The following is a 17,125-nucleotide window of genomic DNA, read 5'->3' on the forward strand; positions in this document are numbered from 1 at the left end:
GGTCCGGACTATCACAAAAAAAGATTTGAGGAACCATTTCAACCGACAGACGCTCTTAATAATTTTCAACGCTTCATACAGCGCTACCGTTTATTTTCTACTGGTTTCATGCTGTAATGTGAGAATTAGCCTATCACTATTTTTTTTTCCTTAGTTGACAGCCCTGCGAACATCGCCGGCTGTCTCTTGCATATGACACTGAGCCTCTGCGGCAGTACTGCCAGTAGCGGCATCGACAGGCGACTTTGCTCTGCCAGCGATACCATCAGAGACACCCCCCTGTGCCTGCTGCTGAGCAGAGCCAGTAGCAGCACGAGTCTCAGCCTTGGCCTTCTCAGCGGCACCTATTTCCATTTTTCAAATAAACATTAAAAGCCATGCTCATGCTTGAATTGAAATTTAGTTAGGGCATCAGGCTTTGTTCATACCTTCAGCGATAAGCTGTTCACTGCCAACAGCCTTGCCTAGTCCTTTCTTGGCACTACCGACAGCAGAGTGGAAAGTATCGGAGATCCCAGTCATGATGATAGCAAGTTATACAAGTGCTATATTTTTGTTATAATCGTTGTGCCTGTTTTGTTGTTATGAGAGAGGATGTTGGCTGACTTGATGGTTAAGAAGACCAAAAGAACAGCCTTTTATAGCCAAGAGTGCCTCTATAACTTGATACCGCTCTTTTTCATATCGGTCTGCGTGGTTTCTTTTTCAACCAAATATTCAAGGGTGACCCAACCCGCGATTCAAAGGAAAGTGTTTCAGGATCAAACCTCTATATCGTTAACTAGGCTGGATAGGATTCTACTTCTGACTGTGTTTTACAAGTTCTTATTTTATTTTTTGACTAGACAGAAAAGAAGATGAATATAATTAATGTTGTAGGCCTCGTTTCTACAAAGTCATTGTGTCGTAAAAAAAAAAGAAAGAAAGAAAAGAAAAGAATAAAACGCGTCTGTACAAAATATTCGATTAATTTGATTGGACAATCGCTCTGCTATGTTTGTTTGCTTGAATCAGTTTTGCAAGGTCGGTTTTTTGAAAAGCCACTACTTGATGTTTACTTCACTCGGGAGATTACATGCATTAGTAAGTTCATAGTTCAGGCACATCACTCACTCCTTCCCTTACTCTCCATCTGTTCTTTTGTCCAATATGGAGCGGTCCTTTTCCCATCTCCTGCGGACATCTCGTCTCGCCACATTCGATAAGACCATTCCACAGATCTACACTACTTCTGGAAAGGCAAAAGCGATTGGCGATTGGGGTTTGAAACGCAACCTTCCCACAGTTCTCCGCACACACTACCTCACCATTGAACAACTCGACACAGCAGAGCACCAAACGCCCTTCAAGTCTGGCTCCTCTGATTATTTGTTCCTACAGCGCTGGAAGGAGAACTTTCCCCGGTCACGTCCCCCACAACCTCAACCCATTGCTGTTAGGAAAGATCTGTCAACTTTGACTGATGCTGAATTTAAAAAGCTGCTTGAGACTGCACGGGAGAAGAGGCAAGCATGGAAGGAAGCTGTTGCCAAGAATGAATACCGTACCGACGAGCATCTTAGTTTCTTGAATATTGTTTCCAGACAACCCAAGAGCAGTTCCATCGACACTTCAACCTCACAAGCCTCTGTCGGCACTGGCAATAGCAGTACCACGGTTAATAACACATCGCCTGCTCCCTTCATTGGATCTAATGTTCGTACCAAAGTTGGGCCTACTTATGGATTTTATGAACCTTCGACCCCTGTTGTTGTCCAGGGACGCGGCATTGGTCGTACTAAAAACAGTCAACTCATCGGTGTCTGCGGTGTTGTGGCAACATTCCCGATCTATAGTACACCTCATCTGCAGAACGCCACTAAATCTCTGCAGCCTTACTATGTCTACAAGGCTGAGCTGGATGCTGATGGGCATCCTAATGTCGTTCTAGGCCACGTGGCCCCCGGACCCGGCAACTGGCTGACTGGATCCATTGGCAGTCGCAGTGATCACTATAATTACAATGCAGCATCCCGGTTACCCCAAGGTGCAAATTCCAACACCGGCGCTGCTGCTAAAGGAGCAGAAGGTGATACTGGGCGCAGGGTTGTCTCGCGTGTCCAACATCTTCTCGAGACTCGCGATAAGTCTGCTACTCGTTTGTGAACACTGTCTTTCTTTTCCAATTTCCAATTTCACTTGCATAGCTCATTTTCTTGGTCAAAATCCTGTAGCACTCTTCCTCTTCCTGATTGTTCTTTTTTCATGTGCAAATAAATACTCTAGAAACACTGATACTTTCCAGGGTTCATGCACTGGAGGGGGAGCAGGATTAGAATTAAGATTAGGCTTGGTTATCTCTTTGCGTATTTTCAGATTTATAATTTTTTATACTTTTTATTCTCATTAAAAACGCCTTGTTCGTCTTTCTTCATTTTGAGTAACACTGATCAGATATGAGGTAATACTCTTACTACCACATAGAAGAGAAACATCTATAAGGATCCTCCTGGTATTCTTCTGCAGAAACCCACATCTATAGATTAAAAAAAAAAAAAAAAAAAAAAAAAGATCAGCTATGTCAGCTATGACAAGTGAACAAACAGTTGGAAAAGACTATCATTTCTTTGGCCAGCACATTGTTCTTGACTGTTACCTTTTTGAATGTGCTCAAAGAGGCCAAAATAGACCCTCCGATCCAGGTACTATATTTACGCTCTGGGGGTGCTGAGATTTTAATCTTGATCTCTTTCAGAGCCAGTTTCTTCACCTCGTTCAAGAGGCGATCACCGAAACCCTTGCATAAAGTTGATCCTCCTGACAAGACAATGTTGGCGTAAAGCGATTTGCGAAGATCCATATCTGAACGACTAATTGAGTCGACAACAACCTGGTGGATACCAGGGAATTCCTGTCCAATAAGCTCTGGGTTGAAAAGAATCTCGGGTGCTCTGAATCGCTCGGTTCCCAGCTAGTAAGCAAAATCATACTAATGTGTTAGAGGACTAGATCCGATTTTGTAGCAAAAAAAAAAAAAAAAAAAAAAAAAAAGTGCTTTTTTTTTTTACCTTGATCGTGTTTCCATCAGGTAAAATAAAGTCCTCCTTCTTCTCCCCTGCATCCTTTTCCTCTTTGGCGGGATAAACCGCCAAGTAGCAGTTCTTTTCTTTGATAATACGCACAACTTCCTTCTCAGCGGTGGTGTGGAAGTGATAGCCTGCCTTGCGAAGCAAGAGCTGCAGGTGTTCCGTGACATCTCTGCGACCCATGAGCCCATGAGATACAAATTTTTTGGTTAGTACAACCATTCACATCAAGCTTATATAGTAATTCAGTAATATAGTAACAACAATAATGAAGTAATGACAATAAAAGGATATAATGCTGTTCGCCTCTTCATACTACGCACCTGCCGGCGATATCAACACGTTGGATCGCATGGGGTATAGCGAAGCCTTCATACACAGGTACTGCATGAGTCACACCATCTCCAGAGTCAAGAACCACTCCAGTTGTTCGTCCAGATGAATACCTAAATGAACCTTCATAATCAGTTCCTGTATTCAAATATGTGTGGAAGACCGAATGTAGAGTCTAGAGATATTAATATTATGATGCCTTTTTGGTTCCAGAACATGACTTACAAGCTCAAGACTGCTTGTATGGAGGTAAAGAGGGCGGGGACATTAAAAGTTTCAAAAAAGATTTGGGCTGCCATCTCACGGTTCTTCATTGGATTCAAGGGTGCCTCAGTCAACAAAACTGGATGCTATTGGTATTGTAAAGAGAACCATGACCAATTAAATTGTATTGTTCAGTTGCAATGTCCAAGCAAGTGTTTCCATGTTGAAGTCTAGGATAATCGAGAGCATGTTTGATCCTTCTGGAAAGAAAAACAAAACAATAAAAAAAAAAAATAATAAAAAAAAAGAGAGAAAGAGAGAGCAACAGGTAGCGCATGACATTGAGGCACACTCAAACAAAAAATTGCACATGATAGTGTGTCATACTAAAAGTATATCACATTTGCCTGAGTTGAAAAACCTCTGCGTAACGCGCGTTCATGATTTTTGAGAGAGAGAGAGACAGGAACAGGTTCCTCAGTCTTTAAAAAATAAAAAAAAAACTTTACCTCTTCAGACATGGTTTTGAGTTCATCCGTGTAGATATACTGCCATATTTTCTCCATATCATCCCAATCCTGCACAATGCCGTGCTCGATCGGATACTTAATCTTGAGTAAGCCTCGCAATTCCTGTGCCTTCTTGCCAATAAACACATCTCCTTCGACTGCTCCTGCCATAATCCTGACATGCTTTGGTCGTCCCACACTACATGGAGAAAAAAAATAAAAGTTGCATACAGATGTGTAAGAGGCATGCATTGCAACCGAGAATATTCGCTTTTATCGTCTTAGTCAGCTAAACCATTGGGTTGTGGGGATGTTCTATCCCCAACAAGCCATTGTCAATTTGATTGCTTGGTTCACTATGGCTTTAGAAGGCACGCGTAAAAATGAATCTTGAAAAACTACTTTAAACTTACAAAGAAGGGAAGAAGCACTTGGGTTGGTCATCTCCAGCAAAGCCGGCCTTGATGACTCCAGATCCCTAGACATGAAAAAGAAAAAAGAAAAAAAAAAAAAAAACACGTATCAACTAACAATGGTTTATTTTTCAGGTTGCAAGGTGCAATGTCCTCTCCTTGTAAACAATTATCTCCAATGACTCACGTTGTCGATGACAACGGGTTGATTCGTCAAAACATCTTCGTATTCCATGATCTTTTATTTAATTATATTTTTTTTAAAGAAAAGATGGATCTGATGCTCGGACAAGAAAAAAAAAAAAAAAAGGTCGTTTCTTTATCTGAGTGGGCTTAACGTCCGTTAATTCTTAATGTTGCTGTGCGTCACTGTGTAGGTGTGTAAAAGAAATGTGTGTGCGCACAAGAGAGAGAAACAACAGGAATGCGAAGCGGGATGTTAGACGTTGAAGGAAAAAGATGGGGAGAAAGGAATGGCACATGCAAAAGAGAAAAGAGAGCAACCATAAAAAAAAAGCTCTCATGACGTATCAACCCACAGCTTTTACTGTCTTTTTCTTTTCATTTTTATTTTTTTTCAGGACCATTCAGCTCTCTTCTCCTGCTAAGAGATCCACGTTGACGCTCTTTAGAGCATTGACGGCCCACTTTGGATATGCATCCTTCTCCTTAAATAAATCTTTGAAGAATTTATGAATAAATTGTGGAAACCGGTCCTCAATGACACTCTGGCGCACCTGTCTCATAAGTCTGAGTTGATAGGCAGTGTTATGAATCGAGACCAAGTGACAGCCCACGGTCTCCTTGGTCACCAGCGTGTACAAATAAGCTCTCGTGTATGATTTGCAGGTAACACAGTCGCAATCTTCCTCGATCGGCCTAAAATCATCCCTGAACTTTGCCTGGCGCAAGCTGAGTGTTCCTGTTGCTGTTAATGCATTCCCGAAACGTGCTGTTCTCGTAGGGAATACACAGTCGAACATATCCACCCCTAATGCCACACAAACAACCAGGTCTTCCGCATAACTAAAGCAGTATACAGGAGACGAAAAAAAAATAGCATAAACGGACTCATCCTATCAGCGATACATAATTCTCATCTACTAAAAAAGCAATTGAAAAATATTTTAAAAAGAAAACAACATACCCGACTCCCATGCAATAGATGGGTTTCTCTCGTGGCATCAAGTCTGTGCAAAGCGTCACTACCCTCCAGAATTTGTCTTTTTCTTCACCCCCACTGAGCCCTCCAATGGCGTATCCAGGTGTATCGCGCTTTAACATTTCTTCAATACACTTCTTCCTGAGCTCCGGGTCCAATCCTCCCTGGATGATTGCAAATAGATTTTGTGTTTCGGGCTTCTTGTGTGCCTTGATACATCTATCGAGCCTGGGAGGGAAGAATAAAGGAGAAAAGAGGTTTACATGAGATTGGAGAAAGAAATATCTCACATTTCAAGTTCTGCACGGTATGAGTTGATAACGCCGTAGATATGTACCAACGAATAGATCTCCACATGGCCTCTTCGACACGAGGCCCCGTTGTTAAGGATGAGACAACGTCGTCCAGTTGCATCATGATGTCTGCTCCGATCGAATTTTGAAGGGACATGGAATGTTCTGGTGTCAACAACATCAATGACCCATCATGCGGTGACTCAAACTGAACTCCATCCTCTGTGATCTCCGCCAATTTCAACAAGGATACCATTTGAAATCCACCGCTATCAGTTAGCAAGTTACGATTCCAGCCTTGAAATAAATGTGCACCTCCACATTTATCCAGTAATTCCTGACCCGGTCGAAGGCCCTAAGAATCGTCGCCGTGTTCAAAAAATTTATTGAGGTAAGTCGTGCGATCAATCACACACACAAGCTCTATAAAGAACAGCCATCATCAAAAGAAAATATATATATACCAGATGATAGGTATTATTAAGCATGATTTGACATCCAAGGTCCTTGATTTGATCAGGGGTGAGTCCTTTGAGTGTGCCCTGAGTTCCTACAGGCATGAAAACAGGTGCGTTGACAGGACCGTGAGGTAAAGTGAGGACAGCAGCCCTGGCTTTGGTAGTGCTGCACTTGGCAAGCACCTCCCACTTGAGGGCAGATTTCATTATAAGAGTAGCAGGTTGGAAGCGTTGAATGGTGACAGGAAATTGTACTAATTCACAATGAAACTTTTTTTTTTTTTTTTTTTTTTGCGATGCAAGGCATCATTTTTTAAGGTACCAAAAATGCAATGTGAAACAACAAAACATGTCTCAGCCACAATGACCGCAAGCATACTTGGTAGTCAAAAAGACGAGAGACATTGTTGTCTTGAAGGTAGGGGTGCCATTTGAATAACACATCACATTATGAGTGCCAGCAGCACAATGCTCTTTCGGACTATACGAGCAACACAATCGCAGCTTGGAGGGTGTGTATTGGAGTTAAAGTATGCTGCTCTGAATATGCGGGGGGTTACACACTGTCACTTTACCACTAAAACAACCAAGCCCAAGGGCAAGGCGAAGAGCAATAGCAGTAGCAACAGTAACCAAGGCAGCATACATAACGAGGACACGACAGCGACCCAACAATCATTAGAAGAATTGAAGCTGAATCTTCTGGAAAAGAGACTCAAGCTACGGGAACTTACAACGCAGTTGACACCATTATCACGTCCTATTGACTCTGTCGCAATAACAACCGGATCGATCCATGATCCTGCAAGCAAATCGTTACCGTTATTATCTCATCCTACGCCACAAGCGCAAGGGGAAAATGTACCTCGCCAACCGTTACACCAACATCAACGTAAGCATAAGCAAGGACCAGATCGGCACATGCCAATTTTCACCAGTCCTGCAGACATGACTGTCCGGTTACCCAAGGTTGTTCGAGACTTTACTCAGCCCAACAACCCTGAGATTGCCAAGATTGCCCTCATTGGGCCTCCCAATGTTGGAAAATCCACTATTGTGAACGATCTTGTCAAAAGTACAGTCTCGATTGTGTCGATCCGTCCTCATACTACACGAGAGAGGATTAGAGCCGTGTTAGCACAGGAAAACAAGCAAATCATATTCTACGACACGCCAGGGGTAGTTCCGGAGAAAAACATATCAAGACTAAACCGAGAACTAGTGACATCCTCTTGGAGAGCAATTGAGGATGCAGATCATCTCCTGGTCGTTATGGATTGCCATAAGCTTCTCGAGCATTCACTGGTCACAGAAAAATATTTGTTTGAAAGACTCCAAAAAATGGAAACTAACATTCCTGCAACATTAATTTTCAATAAGGTAAAAAAAAAAAAAAAAAAAAAAAAAAAAACACTCATGAAAATACTTCGTTAGTCTTTTTTTTTTTTGGGTTTCTAACATTTTTTTTTTTCCTGTATGAAAAAACTTTGCTATAGATGGACCTAGTAAAAGGTCAAGAAGAGAAATTGCAAAAGTTTGTTCAAGAATACAATCAAAAGTTCCCAAATTTTGTAAAGGTCATTTACACTAGTGCCAAAGCGCCTGTGGTTGGGATTCATGAGCTTCGTTCACATCTCATGTCCCTCACAAAGCCAGGGCCTTGGCTGTATCCAGCGGACCAAAAATCTGACCGGTCAGATCTAAGCCGTGTCGAAGATTCGATCCGATCTGTGTTATATGAGATACTCAAGGTCCCATATAATGTCAAGCAAGAAAACGTTGGGTGGACAGAATTACAGGACCAAGTACTTAGGATTGACCAAAGTTTGATAGTTGAACGACCAGGCTTAAAGGTAATCTTTTTTTTTTTTTTTTTTTTTTTTTTTTGGAATAATATCTAACATTTTGGACTACAAGTATTCTTTTTTATATTGATGATTATTTATATCCATCTGCATTTTTAGAAAATCATTGTTGGCACTAATGGATCTGTAATTAGGGATCTCACATTGAAAGCAAGACAAGCAGTTGGAAGTGCATTGCAAAGAAGGGTCATGCTCAATCTACAAGTAAAAGTTCGACCCAAAAAAGTATAAAGGAAGAAGTATACAATATTTATAATAGTCATTATTGGACAATGCAATGAAAGTTTCAAAACTACATGTCTTCCACGCTCCACAAATGTGCTTCCATAGCTCTGTTTTTTTGTGTATTGATGCGCTGTAAAATGCCGTAAACCAAGATACCATTAGTTAGTAAGCGTACATAAAACAAACCATAAAAAGATTTATATATATATATAAAATAGAAAAAGAAAAAAAATACTTAAAATAACACATTACCTGAAAATAACTCTTCTCAAATCCATTGGAACGATCAACACCATCCCATCGATAGCCAGGTCTTATATTGAACCGATTTGGCGGAATGTTTCCTTGATATATTGGGTATCTGCGAACGGCCTTCTTGGTCTTTTTTGTTCCTGACAAAAACCTCGCCGCTGGGTCATTCCATCTCTCTCGCTCCTTCAGTTCTTCGTTCAGTTCTTCATCGTCCATATATCGAGCAAGAGGCTTGAATTTTTCTTCCTCTTCTCTCCTCTTTTTCTCAGCCTCCTCTTCACGCTGTACAAGACCTTTACCCCATTCCATCATACGTTCCTGTTTTTCGATTTCACGACGTGCCGCCTCCGCCTTTTCAATTTTTTCCTGAACTCGGTCAATCTTCCGTCCTGCAAAATATAGAAAAAGTATTTAAAAAACAATCCAATGATCCATGTTAGATATTGATAACATATGTACATTAATCCCATGCTAAACAATAAGATCTCTCTCTCTTTCTTTCTCTCTCTCTCTCTCTCTGTTCCGTATGATAAAGTTCAGTGAATGTACCTTGAGCATCGCGATATACTGTCTCTGAATCTCGACCACTCTTGGTGGGATCTAATGTGTTCATTTTTTCCTGATGCTCCTGTTGCCGCCGCTGTAGATCATACTTCACCTGGGTAGCTGTTTGCAAGCCCACTGCAGCTCCTGAGCTCATGCGTTCAACTGATCGAGCCCGTGAGCTTGGCGATGATGGGCTTCGGTCTTCTCTCCTTGAATAAGGCGAGGGTGAACGCGACGATGACCTCCTTCGTTTTTGTTGAATAGGCGATCGTGACCGTGATCTCGATAATGAGGAAGAATGTCTATAGCCTCTTGATGGTTCTGACAAGCGACCTCGTACTAGTGGTGGCGATGGCGAAAGTACCTTCCTCTTGATAGCTGTATGTTCATCTTGGGCTGGTGAGTGATCCTGATTCATAATGGGCTTTGAAGATTCTCTCCATCGTTCCTTTGGTTTTGATGACTCCTTTGTACTCTTGGTTGTTTTCCGCAAACGTGCAGATGATTCGGTTTCCACAACTAAAAAATAAAAATAAAAATAAAAATAGAAGGTAATGAGACTTCAATTGACAGCACTGACGATATAATGCAGAGTTGAAACAAATAAAGCAAAATAAATAAAAACGGCTTTGATAGTTTCTAGACCATAAACTTACCAATGCCAGCAATCGCAGGTCGTTCGTCCTCATCCTCGACATCATCCCACTCTGGTAAAACGTTTCTCTGTAGCTTTTCTTCGCGCGATGGTTCTGGTTCGCCTTCTCGGATAGTGGTCCAGTTACTCGAGCTTGATTTATATACTGGTGCTTTTGGCTGTTCTATGATAGGTACTAACGTTGCCAAAAGCAATGATAATGGAAGGAGACTGTTGGTTTCAGTAACATTGTAATAAAAAATTAAAAAAAAAAGACCCCACCGAGGAAATCCTGCTTTGAGCGATGTCCAAAGAGACAAAATACGTACTATCGTCTTCGGATTCTGATGCAGGGGTTCGCCATGTATCCCCGTCTTCGTCATGAATTGCAAAGTTGCCTTTTCTAACTATAGCTTTGGTGATTTTTTTTTTCTTTGATTTGTGTTTTTTGTTTTCATCCACCGATGTTGATTTGGTCATGTATTTTTTAAGATAATCCTGAGTTGACATGACGGGTACTTTAGTGTTTGAGAGTGATGGTGAATTCGTGTGTCTCCGGTTTGATTGAAAAGAGATTCTGATCAGTTTGGTCTCTGACAGAAATGGTATCCTCTGCGCCACATGACAAGTACGGGCAAACAACACACATACACAAACAGAAACAGATCTTTTTTTTTTTTTTTTTTTGCCTTTCCCCAACTTTCATTTCGCCTTGTCAACAAATGGTTTATGCAGATGTACCCGATGACCCGACCGCTTACAAAAGAAAGGATTACTGGTATAGAAACGACGGCACAGGTCGTAACAGCAGATGACAAAAATGTGCTATCAATCAGATCCCCAAATATCGGTTCATACATTTAATACTTTACTATTAAACTCTACAGGGAGGAGCGGTATGCGCGCGAAGAATCGTTTGACTGGTTCAAGACTTATGCAGAGTTGAAGCCTTTGCTGAATGAACACATCAAATCAAAAGATGCTAGGATATTAATGCTTGGTTGCGGTAACTCCAGTATGTATTTTCCTTGTTCTTCAAAGACTTGCTTTTTTTTTTTTTTTTTTTATTTTTTTTGAATTTGCTCCGTTCTTCAACTATTCACGACTGTATACAAATATAAATGCTTCTTTCTTTCTTTTTTCTTTCTTTTTCTTGTACAATAACAGCACTCTCAGAAGACATGTACGACGATGGGTATCATAATATTGTCAACATTGATTTTTCAAAGACTGTTATAGAAAATATGAAAGTAAAGTGCAAGGAACGTGTTGGGATGGAATGTAAGGAAAAAGGAAAAGAAAAACCCCCTCTCCATCATTGGTGTAATCACATTTTTATTACTACTATTATCGTTGTTGTTATTATTTTTGCTTCCTATGGCCCTTTTGGCGTCTTGACAGATTCAATTTGATGACATGGTTCGAAACAACAACGTAATAGGGATTGAGATGGATATCCGGGATCTCACATTTGAAGACAGCAGCTTTGATGTTGCGATCGATAAGGGTACGATGGATGCCTTGATGTGTGATCGTGGTGATGTCTGGAATCCGGATGCAGAGCTTGTTCGGACTGTAGCACAAGAAGTGGATGAGGTTGTTCGAGTCCTGAAGGTGGGCGGTCAGTTCTTGTACATTACTTTTGGCCAACCTCACTTTCGGAAAAGGCACCTGGAACGGCCCTGCTGGACTGTGGAAACATCAACGCTTGGTGATGCATTCCATTATTTTTTCTACCATATGATCAAACGGGACCAAGAGTCATCATAGAATGAAATAAAATAACGCTCCATTCGAGATAGATAAAGATAAATTTAAAAAGAATTGTGTACGGGATGAGATGGTATGATTGAAGTTACACTGCTAAAGTGAAGAAAAGGAGTATGCGAACATGACTAGATCTTGAGAATTTGGAAATCTGAGCAGATGGGCAGGATGTCACTCAGTAGATCATGCTTACAGAGCGGACAAAAGACTGATTTGGTGGAGAGCCACACATCTAGGAAACAATCCAAAGGGCATTTTTATAAGAAAGTGCAAGATACACACAAAAAAAAAAAAAAAGAGAGAGAGAGAGAGGCGCGCTTACCAATGCATTCGGGGTGATACTCGTGGCTGCATGGAAGCACTCGGATCCGATCGCCCATGGCATAGTCGCAGAGACAAATTGAACAGATCTCTCCTGTCTCAGGATCTGTAGCAACCTGGCAATCTACTGTCACGTTTGTTTGGATGGGGATCACGAATGGATTTGAAGATCGTACCATTGGTGTTCTCTGAAGTGCCATTGTAGTGATCGCCGGCATGCGAGCTGGAGCCTCCCCCCAAAAATTAAAAGAGTTACAACTTGATGTACGGCCCAGAGGTGAAGAGTCACGACTCCATAAACGGCCAAGTCGGGATAAACTCATGATGGCAGCATTTTGGGGTCGTTGTTGCTGTTGTTGTTGTTGTTGTTGATCTGATGATGATAGATAATGCTGCTTTTCAAAAGCAGCTGATTCTATTTCTTCCAACTTTTGGACATATTCTGCGGGATTGGATGAATCTGCAACAACTAAAGTACCATCTTTGGTGCTCATGAAATAATACTGAGTAGAAGTGGGATAAATACGGATAGGGAAGAATCTGTTGATAATACCCTGGTTCAGTACGAGAGCTTTTTGTTGATCAACTGCGAGGACATTTTGTCGATCTAGTCGTTGAAAGCGCGTGATCATTGCGGCAAGACAGCCTTTTAACATGCAGTGTATTTTTATTAAGCATGGTGGGTTGTCGTTAGTTTCTTTTTCTTTTTCTTTTTTTTTTTTTTTTTTTCAAATCCAACTTTTAATTGACATAGAAATGGTTACAGAACTTACAGAGCGCGATCAGCAATAATGTTAACCCGCCAACGGTGAACTCTCGCGTCGAAATGTAGGTTGGCACCTTGACATAAATAAAAGATAATAGAAGAAATATTGGTTTAATTACGAAGCTTAAAAAAAAAAAAAAAAAAAAAAAAAAAAAAATACCACGACATTATTTCTGTCAACGGCATACATGATTGGCATCGGATGAGTGTGCGATATTTGTTATTGTTGGTTCTGCCGTTACATAAGATGCAGAGGGCATGATCGACTTTAAAGGCAGTGTTTGTGCCATTGTTGCCAAATTAAAGACAAACAAATAGACAGTAAGATAGTAAAAAAAAAAATAAAAAAAAAAAAGGACACTAAAGAGCCGTTTGGGGATTGTAAGCGGTATAGGAGGAGGAAGGGTAGGGATAGAGAAAGGGAAATGAGGGGATAGAATAACGACTAGGCGCGTTTTTTTTTTGTTTCGAGTGAATCCGGAACATTGAGATGGTTAATGAAACACTTGCTTTTTATTTTTAGTTTCTAGATCTGACGGGATTGGGCAGAGAGAGACAGAAGAAGCATCTGAAATCGAATTACGAGAAGTGAAGAAAGACTTTAATGCGCGAACGACAAGTCAGATCTTTTGGTGGCAACAGAAAATACATATCTATAATGTTATATATGCTATATATATATATACTACTATTATTATTACTATTAATATTAGTAAAATTATTATATAATTGTTTATAGAAGCAAATTTTCCGCTAAATAGCTAAAATAATATAAAGTTTATGTTGGATGATGATATCATCACAGGAGCAAATAAATAAACAATGCCATAGACTAGTCTATCGCCCATTTCATTTGGACACGATCCCCATATATAATCTAAAAACAATGATTGAATTGGTTTGGCAGCATCTCACTACGTGACGAACTTGCAACAAAACTCGCCAATACACTCGAGAGTACCCAAAAAATATAAGGGATCCCAACCAAATGAAACGGATTACATGTACATTTATACAACGGACAATGAATGCATGGGCTTCATAATCATGCATATCCCCCGGTTATCTGGATGATATACGGGGCCATGATCATCGTTACATCTCTGCATACAAATGTCAATCTGTGATTGCAAGAATACAATTAACCATCTCGCGTGCGTTGTGCTTGTAGAACAAGTGTCTGCCATTTACTCTCTCGGAGAATATATACTTTTCATTAACCCATGCGACATCAGCCACTCTTTCTCTCTCTCTTTTTTATTTATTTTTTTTTTTTTTATTTTTTTATTTATTAATTTATACATATTTTAAAATCATATTAATTCAGTGTACCATGATCGCTCTGAAGTCAATTCAATCAATAAAAGGGTAGAATATGTTCGCAACTAAACGAGGATAAGGTACTGTACTCATTTATCCAGGGTGGACACCAAAGGCAACAAAAAGAAACTCTCCGGTAGGGTAATTAATCGGCAAGGCCAGGTAAGGTTTTAATAAGAGTTGGTGCCAAATGTATCTGTCGAGGGCACTTGTACATGTGTGTGATCACAGACAATGCTGACATGGATGAAACTAAACGGGCGCTAGAATTATGAACCTGGGGATTGGTATAAGAAAAAGATGAACTACATATTTTTTTTTTTTTTTTTTTTTTTTAATATAAAAAACGATGATTGAATCGATTGGTCACTACCAATTCATTCATTCATTCAAGACTATCCATAAAATATTATATATCCGATTGAATCAGACTGGCACCCCAAAGAAGAGGCTGTATCGTTTTGACAAAGTCATTTGAGGTGAAAATTGAAACTCTCCAAATGAATGGCGTGGGAAGTTCACGCCGTATAAATACAAGCGAAAGTAGTAGAAGAAGAAGAAGACAAGAGCGAAAATCAACGAGCCTTCTGCGCCTAGAAGTATATACCAAGTTATGCCGTTTTTTTTTTCTGCTCAATACAAACATAGCGTGGGAGTGTACCTGTCGGTTTCCATTTTTACATATGCAAATACATGCAAGTTCGTATAGATATCGTAATGGTAATTGACAAGAAGAGCCTTTTTCTTTAATGCAGGACAAAACATGTACAGTGGATAGCATTTAATGTTAAACTAGAACATACACATGTAGGAATATTTTTTAATATGACACAAGGATGAGAAGATACGACATGAAATGTACACGGCATTACTAACTGGCATTGTACACGGACTCGTAGACCGACAGACGAGCGGCCTAACGGCGAAAAGAGGGTCGTAAAAAACTATGGATTGGCAAAGAAACAACGTTTGAATTTAGGACGGCAAACCTTGTCTTGAAGAAACGCAAAGAATATACACTATCTACTGTACATGAATAAACTAAAACAAGTCGGACAAACAAAATGTAACATGTATGTATATAACATGTAATAGGATAGGAAAGCTTCGCTCACCGAGCCACACGAAGAACTGGACACAAAATCAAAAGCCAAAAACCAAAAGAAAGGGAGGGGGCACTCTAGACGACGGAATAGATACAATATGGACAGACTACTTATTGTTTAAAAAAAAAAAATGCTTTTTTCTTCATTAAAATGTATGGTCGACTTTATTTATTTTATTTTTTTTTTTTTGGCATGTGTGGAGTCGATGAAGGACGCGGACAAAGACAAAAAAATTGGGCTAAGGATAGCCTCGGGGATGGAGATATCCAAGTAAAGCGAGTGAGACTAATGTTTAGATGTTTTTGTTTTTGTTTTTGTTTTTTTTGTGTCGATACAAGGCGAATGTGTATTGTTTATTTATGCCTAAATAGTTCAATCAATATGCCGTTTGGTCAATTTCGGTACTTTTATGGTCTGGTGGGCTGGAGAATGGATTCAAAAAGAGGGGGGGAGATGAACGAAAGAAACAAACCCGTTTTTGGTTGCACAGACATGATTGAACTACAGTCCTGTACACTCCCATTGTTTATTCCCACAAGGACAAGGACAAGGACAAGGACAAAGACAAGAAGAAGGAAAGACGAACAGAGCATGGGTCTGAAGCACATGCTTAGAAAGGATACTCTTTATCAAAGATAAAGGGTTGCTTCTTTGGTGATGTTTGTTATACACAAATGTGATTTTGTAGGCTAGATTGTAATTAGATAATGACCGAGATCAAAACGGCTGAAAAGAACTGGGCCAATGGGGCCAATGGAAGCGACTGGGTCATGTATAAACATTTATAATATATATATATATATAATGTTGTTTATAATCCGGTTATTCGTCCATTTGTTCCTGGATTCCCACCAGTCATCTGTGGGATTGATTACTGTGTAATATGCAGAATATGCAGTAGAACACTTCATTCTTAAATTCATTCTCGAATCTCTGCTCTCTTTTTTTTTTTTTTTTTTTTTTTTTTTTTTTATTTTTTTTCTCACACTCCTCCCCATTACTCAATCTAGGCACAGCGTCGATCACTCTTTTAAGGAGAAAAAAAAAAGAAAAAAGAAAAAAGAAAAGAAAATGTAATCAGTTACGAATTGGTGCATAAGCCTGGGTTTAGTCTAGTGTGAGCTTTGTCTTGAGAGTTTCTACTAGACACAACTTTAAAAGGACAAGGAAACATAAAAAAGCACCGGTGAAATTCAGATAAAACCCTATTCAATATGCTTCAACCACCATTTGGTTGAGGTCGACAGGCTAAAGAGCAAAAATACAGGGTTCGACTATAGTGTAGACATGGGATAGAACAAGAACAAGTAAAGTAAAGGCGAAGATGGAGATGGAGATGAAGGATCGACAAAGTGTGTAGTCAGTCCTCGCTGCAAGGAGGCGTCTATTTTCGATTCGTTATGCCAAAGATGAAAAGATGAAAACAACAAAAAATAAAGATCCACGGAATCAACATTGTTTTTATATGCTAGATATTATATATATATATATATGTATGATCGATGCTTTTGCTCCAGGAAAAGAAATCCATACAAACATTACACATGAATAACCTCGATAGTCTTCTACAACATGTAATCCATGTAATCATGTAAATAATAAAATTACTATCGTATATATATATATATATATAATAAATATTTATAATATAGAGTACAATAAATAATTCAATATATAATACATAATATAAAGATATTTTATCCAATGACTCTAAAACAATTATCTATTACCCTACTGAATATAAACCTTTTAATCTTGATCAAAAACGGACATTTTCTTTTGTTTTTTTACCTTTTACATTTTATATAATAATTTACCTACTTTTTACCTTTTACTCTTTACCTTTTATCTTTTACCCTTTACCTTTTACCTTTTGCCTTTTGCCT

General features: G+C 39.6%; 10 protein-coding genes across 10 annotated transcripts; 5 read left to right on the forward strand and 5 right to left on the reverse strand.

Moving 5' to 3' along the window:
• Positions 1 to 150: 150 nt before the first annotated feature.
• BCR41DRAFT_420316 (hypothetical protein) lies at positions 151 to 699 on the reverse strand (the record flags this gene model as incomplete). Its single annotated transcript, XM_022029881.1, has 2 exons — positions 429 to 699; positions 151 to 344 (listed from the first exon to the last, which is right to left on the reverse strand). The coding sequence occupies exons 1-2, from the start codon at positions 520 to 522 to the stop codon at positions 151 to 153; spliced, it is 288 nt and encodes a 95-aa protein (XP_021883567.1). The 5' UTR covers positions 523 to 699.
• BCR41DRAFT_245561 (hypothetical protein) lies at positions 403 to 902 on the forward strand. The gene has a single exon (XM_022020153.1). It carries the CDS (start codon positions 595 to 597, stop codon positions 859 to 861), a length of 267 nt encoding a protein of 88 aa, XP_021883568.1. The 5' UTR covers positions 403 to 594; the 3' UTR covers positions 862 to 902.
• A 143-nt stretch (positions 903 to 1,045) lies between these two features.
• On the forward strand, positions 1,046 to 2,396 carry BCR41DRAFT_349093 (hypothetical protein). Its single transcript, XM_022023409.1, has one exon. It carries the CDS (start codon positions 1,150 to 1,152, stop codon positions 2,143 to 2,145), a length of 996 nt encoding a protein of 331 aa, XP_021883569.1. The 5' UTR covers positions 1,046 to 1,149; the 3' UTR covers positions 2,146 to 2,396.
• Positions 2,353 to 4,832, reverse strand: BCR41DRAFT_349094 (actin-like protein). The gene is made up of 8 exons (XM_022023410.1): positions 4,712 to 4,832; positions 4,525 to 4,589; positions 4,112 to 4,310; positions 3,624 to 3,748; positions 3,389 to 3,511; positions 3,048 to 3,237; positions 2,636 to 2,950; positions 2,353 to 2,515 (listed from the first exon to the last, which is right to left on the reverse strand). Exons 1-8 carry the CDS (start codon positions 4,757 to 4,759, stop codon positions 2,453 to 2,455), a joined length of 1,128 nt encoding a protein of 375 aa, XP_021883570.1. The 5' UTR covers positions 4,760 to 4,832; the 3' UTR covers positions 2,353 to 2,452.
• Positions 4,833 to 5,075: 243 nt separating this feature from the next.
• On the reverse strand, positions 5,076 to 6,718 carry BCR41DRAFT_420319 (queuine tRNA-ribosyltransferase). The gene is made up of 4 exons (XM_022029882.1): positions 6,444 to 6,718; positions 6,024 to 6,334; positions 5,672 to 5,914; positions 5,076 to 5,550 (listed from the first exon to the last, which is right to left on the reverse strand). Exons 1-4 carry the CDS (start codon positions 6,642 to 6,644, stop codon positions 5,112 to 5,114), a joined length of 1,194 nt encoding a protein of 397 aa, XP_021883571.1. The 5' UTR covers positions 6,645 to 6,718; the 3' UTR covers positions 5,076 to 5,111.
• Positions 6,719 to 6,862: 144 nt separating this feature from the next.
• BCR41DRAFT_319792 (P-loop containing nucleoside triphosphate hydrolase protein) lies at positions 6,863 to 8,569 on the forward strand. Its single transcript, XM_022021367.1, has 3 exons — positions 6,863 to 7,817; positions 7,934 to 8,290; positions 8,402 to 8,569. The coding sequence occupies exons 1-3, from the start codon at positions 6,888 to 6,890 to the stop codon at positions 8,531 to 8,533; spliced, it is 1,419 nt and encodes a 472-aa protein (XP_021883572.1). The 5' UTR covers positions 6,863 to 6,887; the 3' UTR covers positions 8,534 to 8,569.
• Positions 8,530 to 10,535, reverse strand: BCR41DRAFT_384874 (Pre-mRNA-splicing factor of RES complex-domain-containing protein). Its single transcript, XM_022027616.1, has 5 exons — positions 10,289 to 10,535; positions 9,982 to 10,155; positions 9,329 to 9,844; positions 8,780 to 9,168; positions 8,530 to 8,657 (listed from the first exon to the last, which is right to left on the reverse strand). Exons 1-5 carry the CDS (start codon positions 10,467 to 10,469, stop codon positions 8,595 to 8,597), a joined length of 1,323 nt encoding a protein of 440 aa, XP_021883573.1. The 5' UTR covers positions 10,470 to 10,535; the 3' UTR covers positions 8,530 to 8,594.
• A 119-nt stretch (positions 10,536 to 10,654) lies between these two features.
• Positions 10,655 to 11,750, forward strand: BCR41DRAFT_349098 (S-adenosyl-L-methionine-dependent methyltransferase). Its single transcript, XM_022023411.1, has 4 exons — positions 10,655 to 10,737; positions 10,847 to 10,974; positions 11,127 to 11,240; positions 11,401 to 11,750. Exons 1-4 carry the CDS (start codon positions 10,682 to 10,684, stop codon positions 11,727 to 11,729), a joined length of 627 nt encoding a protein of 208 aa, XP_021883574.1. The 5' UTR covers positions 10,655 to 10,681; the 3' UTR covers positions 11,730 to 11,750.
• A 104-nt stretch (positions 11,751 to 11,854) lies between these two features.
• BCR41DRAFT_394075 (hypothetical protein) lies at positions 11,855 to 13,103 on the reverse strand (the record flags this gene model as incomplete). Its single annotated transcript, XM_022028613.1, has 4 exons — positions 11,855 to 11,958; positions 12,049 to 12,693; positions 12,821 to 12,887; positions 13,002 to 13,103. The coding sequence occupies 4 exons, from the start codon at positions 13,101 to 13,103 to the stop codon at positions 11,855 to 11,857; spliced, it is 918 nt and encodes a 305-aa protein (XP_021883575.1).
• A 2,093-nt stretch (positions 13,104 to 15,196) lies between these two features.
• On the forward strand, positions 15,197 to 15,986 carry BCR41DRAFT_245685 (hypothetical protein). The gene has a single exon (XM_022020154.1). It carries the CDS (start codon positions 15,390 to 15,392, stop codon positions 15,876 to 15,878), a length of 489 nt encoding a protein of 162 aa, XP_021883576.1. The 5' UTR covers positions 15,197 to 15,389; the 3' UTR covers positions 15,879 to 15,986.
• Positions 15,987 to 17,125: the final 1,139 nt, after the last annotated feature.

The sequence above is a fragment of the Lobosporangium transversale genome, assembly GCF_002105155.1.
Source record: "Lobosporangium transversale strain NRRL 3116 chromosome Unknown BCR41scaffold_9, whole genome shotgun sequence".
Classification (NCBI taxonomy): domain Eukaryota; kingdom Fungi; phylum Mortierellomycota; class Mortierellomycetes; order Mortierellales; family Mortierellaceae; genus Lobosporangium; species Lobosporangium transversale.

Bases quoted from the DNA above. Each gene is read 5' to 3' on its own strand.
- BCR41DRAFT_245561 (XM_022020153.1), top strand. From the start codon at position 595: ATGTTGGCTGACTTGATGGTTAAGAAGACCAAAAGAACAGCCTTTTAT.
- BCR41DRAFT_349093 (XM_022023409.1), top strand. From the start codon at position 1,150: ATGGAGCGGTCCTTTTCCCATCTCCTGCGGACATCTCGTCTCGCCACA.
- BCR41DRAFT_349094 (XM_022023410.1), bottom strand. From the start codon at position 4,759: ATGGAATACGAAGATGTTTTGACGAATCAACCCGTTGTCATCGACAAC. The intron at 3,512-3,623 runs GTAAGTCATGTT...AGGTTCATTTAG, and splicing joins ATACAAGCAGTCTTGAGCTT to GTATTCATCTGGACGAACAA. The intron at 2,951-3,047 runs GTAAAAAAAAAA...TTTGCTTACTAG, and splicing joins CTGATGGAAACACGATCAAG to CTGGGAACCGAGCGATTCAG.
- BCR41DRAFT_420319 (XM_022029882.1), bottom strand. From the start codon at position 6,644: ATGAAATCTGCCCTCAAGTGGGAGGTGCTTGCCAAGTGCAGCACTACC. The intron at 5,915-6,023 runs GTACATATCTAC...CTTCCCTCCCAG, and splicing joins ATGTGGAGATCTATTCGTTG to GCTCGATAGATGTATCAAGG. The intron at 5,551-5,671 runs GTATGTTGTTTT...ATACTGCTTTAG, and splicing joins ATCTATTGCATGGGAGTCGG to TTATGCGGAAGACCTGGTTG.
- BCR41DRAFT_319792 (XM_022021367.1), top strand. From the start codon at position 6,888: ATGAGTGCCAGCAGCACAATGCTCTTTCGGACTATACGAGCAACACAA. The intron at 7,818-7,933 runs GTAAAAAAAAAA...ACTTTGCTATAG, and splicing joins CAACATTAATTTTCAATAAG to ATGGACCTAGTAAAAGGTCA. The intron at 8,291-8,401 runs GTAATCTTTTTT...CTGCATTTTTAG, and splicing joins TTGAACGACCAGGCTTAAAG to AAAATCATTGTTGGCACTAA.
- BCR41DRAFT_384874 (XM_022027616.1), bottom strand. From the start codon at position 10,469: ATGTCAACTCAGGATTATCTTAAAAAATACATGACCAAATCAACATCG. The intron at 9,845-9,981 runs GTAAGTTTATGG...TTTATTTTTTAG, and splicing joins ACCTGCGATTGCTGGCATTG to TTGTGGAAACCGAATCATCT. The intron at 8,658-8,779 runs GTAATGTGTTAT...GGCATTTTACAG, and splicing joins TTGAGAAGAGTTATTTTCAG to CGCATCAATACACAAAAAAA.
- BCR41DRAFT_349098 (XM_022023411.1), top strand. From the start codon at position 10,682: ATGGTTTATGCAGATGTACCCGATGACCCGACCGCTTACAAAAGAAAG. The intron at 10,975-11,126 runs GTATGTATTTTC...GTACAATAACAG, and splicing joins GCTTGGTTGCGGTAACTCCA to CACTCTCAGAAGACATGTAC. The intron at 11,241-11,400 runs GTAAGGAAAAAG...ACAACGTAATAG, and splicing joins GGAACGTGTTGGGATGGAAT to GGATTGAGATGGATATCCGG.
- BCR41DRAFT_245685 (XM_022020154.1), top strand. From the start codon at position 15,390: ATGTATGGTCGACTTTATTTATTTTATTTTTTTTTTTTTGGCATGTGT.